Raw genomic sequence first — 13,266 nt, forward strand, 5'->3', positions numbered from 1 at the left:
TACCCCATAAGGGAAAAGGAGCATTTTTTTTTACTTATATCATAACTATATCTCAAATGACAGAATTATATTCCAAATTACAGTATGAATTTATGTGTGAGTCCTTACAGTAACCTGGTTAGCAGGTCATTAGTGATTTCAGGGAAAGAACAAGTGCCCATGGCTGCCCGCTTCAAATCTTTGCATTTCTCTATGCTGTATCTCTTTACAACACAAGATGGCAACACTACATTATTATTTCAAAACATTTGCAGGAACTAGACTCCCTCTATATTCCCAGGCCTGCATAAAACCAATGGAACAGCACAAAGCCTTGTTAATACTGTGGTACCTGGGGTTACATACGCTTCAGGTTACATACGCTTCAGGTTACAGACTCCGCTAACCCAGAAATAGTACCTTGGGTTAAGAACTTTGCTTCAGGATGAGAACAGAAATCATGCAGCAGCAGCACGGTAGCAGCAGGAGGCCCCATTAGCTAAAGTGGTGCTTCAGGTTAAGAATAGTTTCAGGTTAAGAACGGACCTCCAGAACGAATTAAGTTCTTAACCCGAGGTAACCACTGTATTCTTTTCTCTATAACCGCTTAAGCTTCTATTAGAACCTAGGCGTACAGTGGTGCCTCACAAGATGAAATTAATTCGTTCCATGAATTTTTTCGTCTAGCGAATTTTTCGTCTTGCAAAGCACGAAATCCCATAGGAATGCATTGAAAATCAATTAATGCGTTCCTATGGTCAAAAAAAGTCCAAACAAAGACAAATTTGGTACAACAAGAGTTTATTAAGTGCTCTTTAAAGTCACACATACTGTAAAGAGCATTTCAAAATTCAAACCCAGAATTTTTTTAAGAAAACAGCAGAGTGGCCCAGTGGTCACAGAAAATCATAAAAATGCAGGGGGGAAAAACAAGCTTCCAGATTCTTGCAAACCCCTCCCCAACTGTTCCCCCAGCCACCCAGCACACAGAAATTCAAATCCAGATTTTTTTAAAAAAAAAAACAGCAGAGTGGCCCAATGGTCACAGAAAATCATAGAAATGCAGGGGAAAAAACAAGCTTCCAGATTCTTGCAAACCCCTCCCCAACACCAAGTCCTTGAATTCCAAACACCCCAACCCAAAATCCAACCCCCCCAAAAAAAGTTTTAAAAGCTTAACTTACCAAATGGCTGCAAAAAAAGTTTTGGAAAAGCTTCAAAAATCACCAAAGTCTTTTAAAACCTCAAAAAAGGCTACTATGTACACTGCGTTCTATGAGTTGCTCCTTGAAGTCAAGTCGCAACTGTATTAACGGTGTTAAGAAAAAGGAAACAAACTTGCAAGACGTTTTCGTCTTGCGAAGCAGCTCATAAAACGGAAAACCCTTTCGTCTAGCGAGTTTTCCGTCTTGCGAGGCATTCGTCTTGTGGGGCACCACTGTAATCTCCATTTCCAAGCTTGCTATTGTCAAAGAAACTGAAGTGTGCTTATGTAATGCAAATTAATCTCAAGGGTGGAAGGTGATGCATTCTCCTTCCTTGGAGGATTTTAAGCAGAGGTGGCCATCTGTCCTGGATGTTTTAGTTGAGATTCCTGCATTGCAGGGGGTCGGTCTAGATGACCCTCACGGTTCCCTTCCAACTCAACATTTCTATGATTCTATAACTGGCGATGTGTTTCATCCTTTGCATTCTCCTTTGCACAATTTTGCATGGGAAAGGGGCTGAGATGCTGTGCAAAAGCATTATCAGAACGATTATTAAACAGGTGGTGTCGGGTGATTCAAATTCAAAGGAAGAATCAGGCAAACTAGACGGAAGGAGGGACTTTAACTAGCAAATATATTCATATAATGGAGAGCAGAATACAGGCATATGCCTCATCAGAAACAACTGGTTCTACTTGTCCACCTCTACCCACATATCCATGCCCACTCATGGATGGACCTCAAATACCTTGGCCTTCCCAGTTCCACACCAAGGGTTCTTTTACTGGGATGAGACAGGCTGCTGGTGGTGGTCGTTGCCTCCTGTCTTCCTTTTCCTGGTCCCCAACCGCACATCCATCTTCACAGCTAATCACTAGAAAGGCCCCACCACCTCAATTTACCTATGTGGCTGTTTCCAGCTGCAAAATCTAGCAGAGGGGAGGGAGAAGCCAGCCTAGACGAGAGCTGGAGACTACCAGAATCTGCCTGCTCAGCCTCCTGTCACAACAAACAGTTAAATCAACACTTCTTACTCAGATGCATCAAGTATGTGTTTTGGATGGGGGACGTTCAGGTTTCTGGTTCGCTAGGAAGGTTTTCTGTCCGAGGGAGGCTATAAATCTGCTATTTATTGTTTTAGCTTCCTTGAATTTTCAAGCCTGGGTACAGAGAATCAATCTCAGAGAAAGGGGGTGGAAGAAGAAGTACGGCTGCGAGTTTGAGAGGAGATATGTGGGAGGAAAAGAGATGTAATCACTGAACTTCAGTATCACAGACTAAAAAGAAAGAGGCAAAAACAAATGAGGTGCCAGTACATAAGGTATCTGTTCTAGTCAGTATATTTTTCCTTGCAAGTGCGAGTTATTCTCTTATGAAACCTGTGGATTTTCCGTTAAAGAACAAAAGCAAAGCCAGGGAGCCACACAAAAGCTGTTTAATGTGCCTCTTTACCTTTAAGTTAAACATTCAAACACCACCAAGGGCATTCTAGTGGTTCCCTCACTGCAAGAAGTGTCACTACAGGGAGGGCCTTCTCGGTGGTGGCGCCCACCTTGTGGAACGCCCACCCATCAGATGTCAAGGAGATGAATAACTGCATAACTTTTAGAAGACATCTGATGGCAGCCCTGTATAGGGAAGCTTTTTAATGTATAATGTTTGATGTTTCTATATACAGTGGAACCTCTACTTACCACCATAATCCGTTCCGGCGGCCCGTCCTTTAGGCGAAACGGGTCGCTGGTAGAAGCGCCGTTGTGCGCATGCGCCTGTATCGCGGCAAACCTGGTACTTACTTCCGGGTTGCCGCGGTCACAACTTGGATCGGGCCCAAGTAGAGGCGGTCATAAGTCGAGGTTCTACTGTATGTTGGAAGCCGCCCAGAGTGACTGGGGTAGCCCAGTCAGATGGGCAGGGTACAAACAATAAAATTGATGTTGTTAATGTTGTTGTTTTTTAAACTTCTATGCTGCCCTTCATCAGAGGATGGCAGGGTGATTTACAATATAAGAACACAAAAATATGTAATATGGTAACAAACAAAAACTGTACCCCCAGCATCTAGTATTGCTAAGCAAGACCTAGAATAATGTGCTCTGATGGAGGCTTCACATTATAGGGCCTGAAGACTTAAGAATTTCCCCATATGTGGACAAACTAGAGAGAACCAAGGCTGGTCAGAAGGTCCATGCAGCATATACCCATATCAAACAGGTATTTATAGCAAGCTTGTAAAAAGCCACTTGCCTGAATAACAGAGAAAGGTACAAGTTACCTACAGATGAGAAGTCACAGAGGACGTTTTGTATACTGAAAGAGGGTTGATTATTGTTAATTTTCAAGGTGTCACTATAGCTGACACTAATTAGCAACAGGATGTATGGAAGTGAGAGCTGGACCATAAAGAAGGCTGATCGCCGAAGAATTGATGCTTTTGAATTATGGTGCTGGAGGAGACTATTGAGAGTCCCATGGACTGCAAGAAGATCAAACCTCTCCATTCTGAAGGAAATCAGCCCTGAGTGCTCACTGGAAGGACAGATCCTGAAGCTGAGGCTCCAATACTTTGGCCACCTCATGAGAAGAGAAGACTCCCTGGAAAAGACCCTGATGTTGGGAAAGATGGAGGGCACAAGGAGAAGGGGGCGACAGAGGACGAGATGGTTGGATAGTGTTTTCGAGGTTACCAGCATGAGTTTGACCAAACTGCGGGAGGCAGTGGAGGACAGAGGTGCCTGGCGTTCTCTGGTCCATGGGGTCACGAAGAGTCGGACACGACTAAACGACTAAACAACAACAACAATTAGCAACAGATGCATGGATAGGCAGGCCAGTAATGGTTTTGTGGGATAGTAGTTTTTGTGGACTTATTTGCAAGGGTGGTTTATAAGCACTGCACGTTGCATTTTTTGTACCATCGGCGTATAACTCTGAGTGCAAAAAGGTGTCAGTTGTGTCCCAAGCAAGGATATTAGAAGTTATTCCGCGTCTCTCGTTCCAGAAATAGCATCCTAACGTTCACACCCTACAGTGTATATCCATTTCCTGAAAATTAGTATTTCTGTCCAAAAAGAGCATACACAACAAGTACCGTATTTTTCGCCCTATAGGACGCACCGTCCCATAAGGCACACCTAGTTTTTTGGGGGGGAAATTATTTTTTTCCCAGGCGCGGGGCTGGGGCGGGGGAGGTCCGCCCGAGCTTCCCCCGACCCCAGCCCCCAAACAGGCAGCTCTCTGCAAGCCGTGGGAGCCCAGTGCTGGCTCCGGCTGCTTGCTGAGAGGTCTGCGAAGCCTGGACGCGCTGAGCTCAGCGCGCGCAGGCTTCAGCATGCAGGCAACTCTCCGCAAGCAGCGGGAGCGCTCCCGCTGCTTGTGGAGAGGTCCGCGAAGCCTGGAGAGCGAGAGGGGTTGGTGCGCACCGACCCCTCTCGCTCTCCAGGCTTCACTGAAAGCCTGGATTCTCCCCATAGGACGCACACACATTTCCCCTTCATTTTTGGAGGGGGAAAAGTGCATCCTATAGGGCGAAAAATACGGTACAACCCCTCAGTTGTACTATATTATTATTATTATTATTATTATTATTATTATTATTATTATTGATTGCTTGATTGAATTTATATACCACCCTAGACCCAGAGGTCTCAGGGCGGTTCACAGAACTAAATCAGAATATAATACCACAAAATATATAATCAAAATAAAAACAACAACCCAATAAACGCCACCCCGCCCCCCTCCCAGCACATTTCCCAATACTTACCAGAAGATTTTCTGGCTTAAGATCTCTGTGGACAATGTTCTTGCCGTGAATATAGACGAGAGCCTCGCACAGATCAGTTATCATGAGAGCAGCATCACGTTCCGTGAATTTCACACTCTCGATTATGGCATCAAACAGGTCCCCACCGGGAACGTACTCCAAGATTAGGTATATTTCTGCATCGGTTTCAAATACTTCAATCAAACTGACAATGTTTGGATGGGAAAGGCTCTTTATGATCAGTATTTCATTTTCAAGCATGTCTTCCTTTCCTTTCAGCTTGGACTTATCGATGATTTTCATAGCATAGTTCTGATTAGTGCTGCGGTGATGACACTCCATCACAACAGCAAAGTTCCCGTCTCCAATGGTTCTGCCAATCTCATAGCTCTTCTCCACATCTGCTCTGCTTGAGACATCGTGTCTCAGCTTTGCGTCACTGGCCCTACGCGTCTTGTTAATCTCTTTGATGACTTTATGTTCTTCCTCCTTTTCATGCCTAATCAGTTCACCCTCACTATGACCTACTTTCTCTTCTCCTCCATTAGCTTCCTCCTTCGGTTTCCGTACCTCTTCCCTATTCCCCTGAATCTTCAATGGTTTTTCAGTATCTGTCCGAGAACCCTTGATCAACCAACAGCTTTGGTTCACTCTAGAACATTTTCGGTGCTCCTTCTTCAGTTCATAGGCATCTCCTACTATGGTACGCTGACTTTCGATGGGCTTCATCTTTCCCAGTTCTTCATCATGATTCTTATGGCTTTCCAGAGTTTGCTCTCTGTCAACGCTCCTTTTTTGCTTCTCCGAGTCTTTTTTGGCATGGCTGAGAGGGGCTGCCCAGGTACTTTGAGAAGCAGCATCGTTCCATGTAATTTTGCCCTCTTCCGCTGAGCTTTCTGACAATTTCCTGCAATTTCTCAATTTCACTGGCCTTTCTACATGGTATCTCTGGCAGGTTCTCATACTCAAGTCCCTGCTCTCAAATGGAAGATCAGTCTGTCTTTCCTTCTGCAATTTTTGCCTGAGTTCCCTTTCTCTTTGGCACTTCTCACACCTCACTATCATGTCCGAACTCTTTTCTGCTTCACTTTCAAGGCATTTCTCTTGATTAAAATATCTCTCGCATTCTCTCGCTTTTCTAGATGGCTTTGCATCTTGCTCTTCATTCCAGTTGTCTCTGACCCACCTCTTTTTGGTCCTCACCTTCTCCTCTTGCCTGACCTTGGTCTGAACTTTCACTTCATGCCTATTAATTAGTTTAGGAGATATGGCATCCAGACAGTTCTTGGCAGCTATGGGCTCAAGGCTCTTTTCCAGTTTGGAAGACTTTTCATACAGCCTGTTTTTGGGTTTCTGAGTTTGTTCCCAGTTTTGTGTGGTTCCAGTGCGGGGTGCATAGGGGTTGTCAGGGAAAAGCTCTTGGATTGCCGCCTCCAGGTTCTTCGGGGTTAGCTGTTCCTTTCCCATAGCTATAAAGGCATCGCCTTCTCTAAAGAAGTCAGAAACACTTCGGATTTCCCTTCCCTTCAAATTATACAGTTTTCTCACGCGGTCATTCTTCCATCGTGGAAACCCAAGGGCTTCTGAGATGTCAGCGATCAGTTGTTCAAATGTCTGGACAGATCGGCGATTTAGGAGCAGTGTTATCTTCCTCACTGTGTGCCCACAAGGTTTTACGACAGTGACAATCCTCGGTTTTACTGGGCTGTTCTCGGAATGAATTGTGTGGAAACCAGTCCGGGAATTAATAAATGGGGAACTGAAACAGTTTGTACCAAAGATTGGCTTCCCAAAACTTCCACGGCCAATTGGTGGGCAAGTGCCTTGTAGTCTCCGCTCCGTTATGCAGTTTAAAGAGTGGTCAAAAAATCCTCGAGGTTCTGCAAAAGAAAAGAAAGCCATTCAACTTTTGTTCCCCATGAACTTCTAGTGAACATTTTCTGCAAGTTGGGTGGGCCTAATAAACAAAAACTAAGGCACTCAGACCAAAGAGCTGCTAACTGTTAACTGATCCCTATTAGCATATTCATATCACTTAACATGTCCCTTTATATCAGGAATACATTTGTCCAGTTTGGAACCCCAATTTTCAAGGAAGATATTGACGTGTCTTGTCTCGCACCAAAAATAGACTGTGAGGCGTTTGAATGGAACAGAGAGATCCCAAATATATATTAGAAAGCCAATGGTGTGAATTTAAAGTCTATTTCCAAGTGTTTGTGCCATGTTGAGCTTGGTGGGGTTTTTGGCTAACTTTCATTGGAATATTTTCAGGTGGAGAAAAACACACTATAAAGCAAAGTACCATAGATCTGAACAAACAAAAGCTGTCCACGGAGGACTTTTGGAACACTTGTAAGTTAAAACCCAGTGGCCACAACACGGCAACTGGAAGTTTAGGGAAACAAAACAAATAAACATACACACATTTCAGTACCCTGTTCTACTTTTAAGGCTATCGGAGGAAGGCAGCCCTCGAGACCTGCTGATTTTTCCCCAGCAGCCTACATCAATATAGAAAAGATATTTCTCCCAAGAAAAGGAGTCAATTCAAACAAAGCATCCGCTCCCAAAAGGCAGGAAGGGAATTCAAACTCTTCTAAAATAGAAACCAGCATGTTTTGGGATTTCAGAGAATGTCATCTCTAACTCAGAAGTTCTTACAGACAAGGTCACTGCAAATATCACAATCCCCTCTATGGAAACAACGCAAAGAGAAGTGATAAAGCCATTTTTATACCACAGCATGACTTTGGTGCTGCAATAAAAATACAACTTAGTCATTGTGGCCTATGATTTATAAAAGTGCTATTTTTCTAGAAAAAGAGGTGCTGGAAATCCCTTGTTCTTTTATAATGGCAATGGCACCCACCTGAGAGGGGCCGGAACTGAGTTTCAGCAAGTTCTGGCTGGGGAAAAAACCCCGGCTATAACCGTATAGAGTAGTTCTTCCAACTCCAGAGATACTATAGTTGTAAAGTTAGGAACAACTGATTGCTTCCAATGATTTCTCTCCTTTCCTAATCTAGTGGAATCTCCCACAGTCAACAGGCTAGCTACATATACAACTGAAACGCCCATTATTTGAGCTGGAAGCGCCGAGTGCCTCTGAAACCCCAGTCTTCAATAACCTTTGACAACGTCCTAAGTCAATAGTATATTTACATTGAACCTTAATGGAGAAGACAGCTTGACCTCAATGGAGAAAGAGAGGATTGGTCAACTGGAATATCAGGTACCTGGAAAGCAATGCTGGCATCCATGAGACTGATCTCTCTGGGTATCAGGTTGGGGCTTATACAGCGAAGAGTCCTATTCAGAGCTTACCAAACCCCACAATGGCTTTCCCAAAAAGATATGAAGCACAGGCAATGCTGCCCATGTGCTACCCACTCAGAGATCACATGTGGTCCTGCCCTAAAATTACAAAGCTTGGGGCAGAGACTGTCAGCCGTTTTAATATATCTCAGATAAATACCTGAGGTTCAAGGACATCAATATCTTGTGAAATTATGTTCCAACCCTATGGAACCTGATGGAGGGACAAAAGGCCATTATGGTGGATAAGCATTCCGGCACTGGAAAACACAATCATCCTCTTCAATTGCGCAGTGATCAGAAAATATGACCACCCTAGCTCCATACAAGAAAGTAACTTTTCAAAAATGGAAACAGAAAGGGAAATTCTTAGATATATAATATGTTTACGTAAGGTTGCATAAAAGGAGTTCTGTTAAATTGTGATTGCCAACTGAGGGTCCCCAAACCTCTTATTTCAGTATATTAAAAATGTAAATTCTAAAAAGTGAGGCTGTGAAGGACTATGTAATTGGTCACACCTGCCAAACAGGTCTTTCTTTGTTATTTTTTTTAAAAAGTGGGCAAGTACAAGAGACTTGTTGGAGACCCTTCTGGCAGGGAGAACAATTTGGAAATTGGCTGTAGAATGTGCAAACTTAGTGTCTGTTTGAAAGAAGCAGTTTAGTTAAATTAAGATGAGAGAAAAAGGTGGACTGCTTTATGCAATGATCCTACAGGAGCTTGTGGTTTCACTTGGAATTTGAAGAGGAAGCAGTGAATTTAGGGCATTTGCTTGTGTTAAGTGGTATATATATTCCCCTATGCTCAACCTGTATATATGTGTATATAAATCACCAACACAAACGCCACAGACACTAGCAAGTCTCCTCCAGTGACCTCGTTTCAAGGGAATAGGATCTGCGTACACTGTGCCCCTTGAGTTCTCATCATTTGGAGAACTGGGACACATGCAAAATATTATGAACCCAGCTGTACACTGGTATGTCATTATTAGTCCTGATCAGAATAGACTCCCATTTAAAAGGGCTAAGGACAAAAGTTTAAGAACATTGTCCATGTAGGTAATGCTACATTTTCACAATAGCACACACACAAAAACCAGTAGCCTCTTTCTTTGTAAAGTTATATCTGAGAGAGTTTCTGTAATGCCTGGAGACGTTTGAAGCCAGGGAAGTCTGTGTAACTTTGCTTGAGAGATACATTGACTGATTTAATAAATAAATAAATTGAATGTAAGTTGTTGAACACACTGCTCTACAGGGAGGGTGAGGTTTTACTGTCTCTCATAAATCATTGCCCCTACATATAACTAAAAGAATAAATGGTGTCAAGCAGCAAAACCTAGGGAATAGATGATGCAAAATCAGAAAATTCAAGCAAATCCATGTGTGTGTTTTACATTGGCTGCAGAATTTGGCTTCTCTTCTCAAATGAACTTTGTTAGTGTAGTGTACTGTATATGTTTTTCGTTGATGGGGATACATGCCAAAAAACTAAGAATTCGTGAACATGGTTCTCAAAGGAAGAATACTTTATCCCTCACAGCCTAGGCATAACGCCCATATTTGAATTACATACCCCAACTTTAATATGTGCCAAGTCAATACATGAACCCTCTTCAGATGTTCAGTGTGGTGTGAACAAAAGTGCATGGGTTGGAGAAGAGGAATGTGGCGCCAAGACTCCACCTCACACCTAAGCATGTACATTTAAAAAACTGAAGAGAACCTGTGAGCCCACAAGGAAATGCAAGTAGGGACCTCTATACACAATTGGGAGCTTTGACTTTCACCAAGTTCCCAATTACACAGGGAAGTCTGAATGTACAGTCTTAGGGGTGAAGCTTCTTCATCCTGCATGTTCATTGTACGTATGTTAAAAGGTCCCAGAGAGGGCCTTATATTGAGGCCAAAAATGTCAGTTAATCTATTTTTTTTATAATATATTTATTAGCAATTTTTTAATTTAATTACAATTCCAATAAACCATACCATATAACATATCTTTTAACATAATCTTCTTAACTTCTTTGGACTCCCTCACATCTCCCGCTCCTGCGTTCCTAGCCAAGAAGGTTTTTCCAGCAAATTTATCCCCTTGTTTCGATTCTTATTATCTAATTTTCCAATATTATATCTCTAATTTTTAATATCCTTTATTCAATTCTAAAAAAATTTAATATAACTTTAAAAATTTCCAAAAATTTGTCTTTTCTTAAATTTAACTTATCTTCATATATCACTTCCTCTATCTCAATGGTGCCCAATTGTTTACATTCTAGCATCCTCCTTAACATTCATATAATTTACAATATTTTTGTAGATAGATCCCAGTCAAACTTGCAAAAATATACCACTTGTCTGATAACAAATGTTGGAAGTGTAAGGAAAATGAAGGAACATTCTTTCACCTCTGGCGGACCTGCCCTAGAGTGAAGGCTTTCTGGGAAATGATATATAATGAGCTGAAAAAGGTATTTAAGTATACCTTCCCTAAGAAACCAGAGGCCTTCCTTTTGGGTATTGTCGGCCAGAAGGTGTTAAAGAAGGACCGAACATTTTTTATGTACGCAACAACAGCAGCAAGGATACTTATCGCTAAGTATTGGAAAACCCAAGATCTACCCACGCTGGAAGAATGGCAGATGCAACTGACAGACTATATGGAACTGGCTGAAATGACGGGCAGAATCCGAGACCTGGGAGAAGAGACGTTGGAAGAAGACTGGAAGAAATTCAAGATCTATCTACAAAAATGTCAGTTAATCTAGGCTTGACAACGTTTCTCACAAAGAGTATAAAAAGTTTGAAAGACATACCCAACAGGCAGAGGAAGCCCTACAAACAGGAAGACACTCTGGGCATTGCCTGCATGACTTTCCTGAATCACTTGAGACTCCTGCTCAAATACACGCAAAAATTCTACCGGTTCTGGGCTGCCATCGGGGGGACCAGGGAGGCCGAGGCACCCCAAAAAATTCAAGCGGGGGGCAGGTCCCGCATAGCTGCGGTAGTCTCTGTTGGGCCCTCCCGCAGCGGTCCCCATCGGGCCTTCCTGTGGCCACAACAGACCCTGTTGGTCCCCCTTCCAACACATGACATCACACATGTGCAACAAGCCCCCCCAGAATTTGGGGGGAACCCAGCACGTGTGCTAGGGCACAAGGATAACTATTTTGAGCCAGACATGCCATTTTGTTTTTAAAACAGTGAAGCCAGTTCTTTATATTCCTGCTCCAATTCATTGAAGGTGGGGTCAAGGGAAGAGAGGCTTTGTTAGATTTAGGGGGGGGGATTTCTATTACTAATAGTTTCTCAAGTAGAAAAACCCTTCAAAACACATTCTTATTATGCAGAAGGCCTTTGAAAGAGCATAGCTACCAAAAACAACGTTTGAATTTATATCACCAGTGATCCATTATTTATTTCATTATCATGCAAAAGACCTTTCATTGGCTAATTTACGAGGCTGATGACTAAATTGCAACTGCCTTTGATTCTTGCCCCTTCCCCAACTAAAGTCAGTGCATTAATCCCAACGATACTAAAATTATAGTACACAAAGGTATGCGCTGTGACAGACCCACAAATCACTGCATACAAGTATGTGTAAAAGCAGGCTAAAGGAAGGCCACACTGGCATCTGTATGCCTCAGCTGAGCACAGTTCAGAACAGCCCTTTGTAGGACATGGCTCCCTTGCGTAAACGTACACAGGTTTGCAATGTGCAAGTAGCCATTATCTGTAAGGTGTAACCTGAGTCTTTTAGAACTGTATTGACTTCGATCTCTTGTTCCTTAAAGTAAATTATTCACAACGGCAACTTGCAAGGCGAATGTACACTGTGTGTGCACGAGACTGTACAGAAAGGGGGAGCAAAGAAGGCAGGAGACTACACAGCAAGTGTATTGAATTAGTCAGGTGGAAACAAAATGTGACCACAGGCATCCTTTTACAGCACGTGAATTTCACACTGGCATTGTTTACCGGCACCTTAGAAATGGAATCCTGCCTTCTTAGCCTAGGTTAGCAAGCAGAAATAAAAGCCAGCAATGAGGGATTTAGGGAAGCAAAAATTAAGGTTTTAATTTTTTAAATTTAATATAAAATTATTAAAATGGAGGGAAATGCAGACAGGAGCAAATCTGAGAGCTCAAATATACTTTTATCCATCTAAAAATGCCCAATTTAGTACACAGATACAGAATTAGTACAACTGGCTTTGCAGTGGCTTATGAACACAACCAAGACATCAAGATTTCACGCAGTGTTGGGCTTCCCACCTAACCCCCCATTTTCCAAGATCAAATTTAAGATAGAGACTTCCCTGCACGTATTTACTTACCTAAGCTAACCATTCTGCAATGGATAAATCCAGATTTGTCCAGGGTCTGGAAGGAGGGGGAAACCATCTGTGTTGAGAGCTTGAGAGGTTGCTAGTCTAACCTGAGACTAACTCCTGTCTGAAGAAGAGTTCAATGTAACCTGAACCTGCCAAAACCGTTCAATTCACTGCTTCAGTCTTGTCTCTTGTAGCTCTGTACCAATTTAATGCTGGGTGTCAATCAAATTTAAGAAACCGGAGCAGACCAGAGAGTTGCATCCACTTCCTTAACTGTGATTAAAGCAGAAGGTGGAAGCGCATCTGCTCTAACTATGGTTAAGGCTGCCCAAGGGCAAATGCAGATGTACCAATTTGCCACATGGCTGATGCTGGAGAGCAAAACCCCATCTTTAGCCTTCCCCTCTGTCCTGTATATTTCAGCAAACATCTCCTCGGTCTGCAATAAAGTCTAGACTACATTTACATTTTATGTTATTATTGAAACAGGAAAGCAAAACTGAATGTTACAAATGCTAGACATAAGCAAATATTTAAACCTTTCAACACACACACACACACACACACACACACACACACCATGTGCAACACTAATCTGAAATATCAATCAATCAATCTTTATTACGGTCCAGAGACCCTACAAATCAATAA

The 13,266-nt window shown here is 42.6% G+C and overlaps 1 protein-coding gene across 2 annotated transcripts in view; it reads right to left on the reverse strand.

Annotated features, from left to right (window-relative positions):
- DCLK3 (doublecortin like kinase 3) overlaps positions 1–13,266 on the reverse strand; it is a 31,462-nt gene that overhangs the window by 7,734 nt on the left and 10,462 nt on the right. For both annotated transcript variants that reach the window (XM_083706275.1, XM_083706276.1), the window contains exon 2: positions 4,954–6,833. In XM_083706275.1, the coding sequence (XP_083562401.1) occupies positions 4,954–6,833 (1,880 nt within the window). The remainder of the gene's footprint in view (positions 1–4,953; positions 6,834–13,266) is intronic.

Source organism: Podarcis gaigeae (assembly GCF_964106915.1).
Source record: "Podarcis gaigeae genome assembly, chromosome: 12".
NCBI lineage: Eukaryota > Metazoa > Chordata > Lepidosauria > Squamata > Lacertidae > Podarcis > Podarcis gaigeae.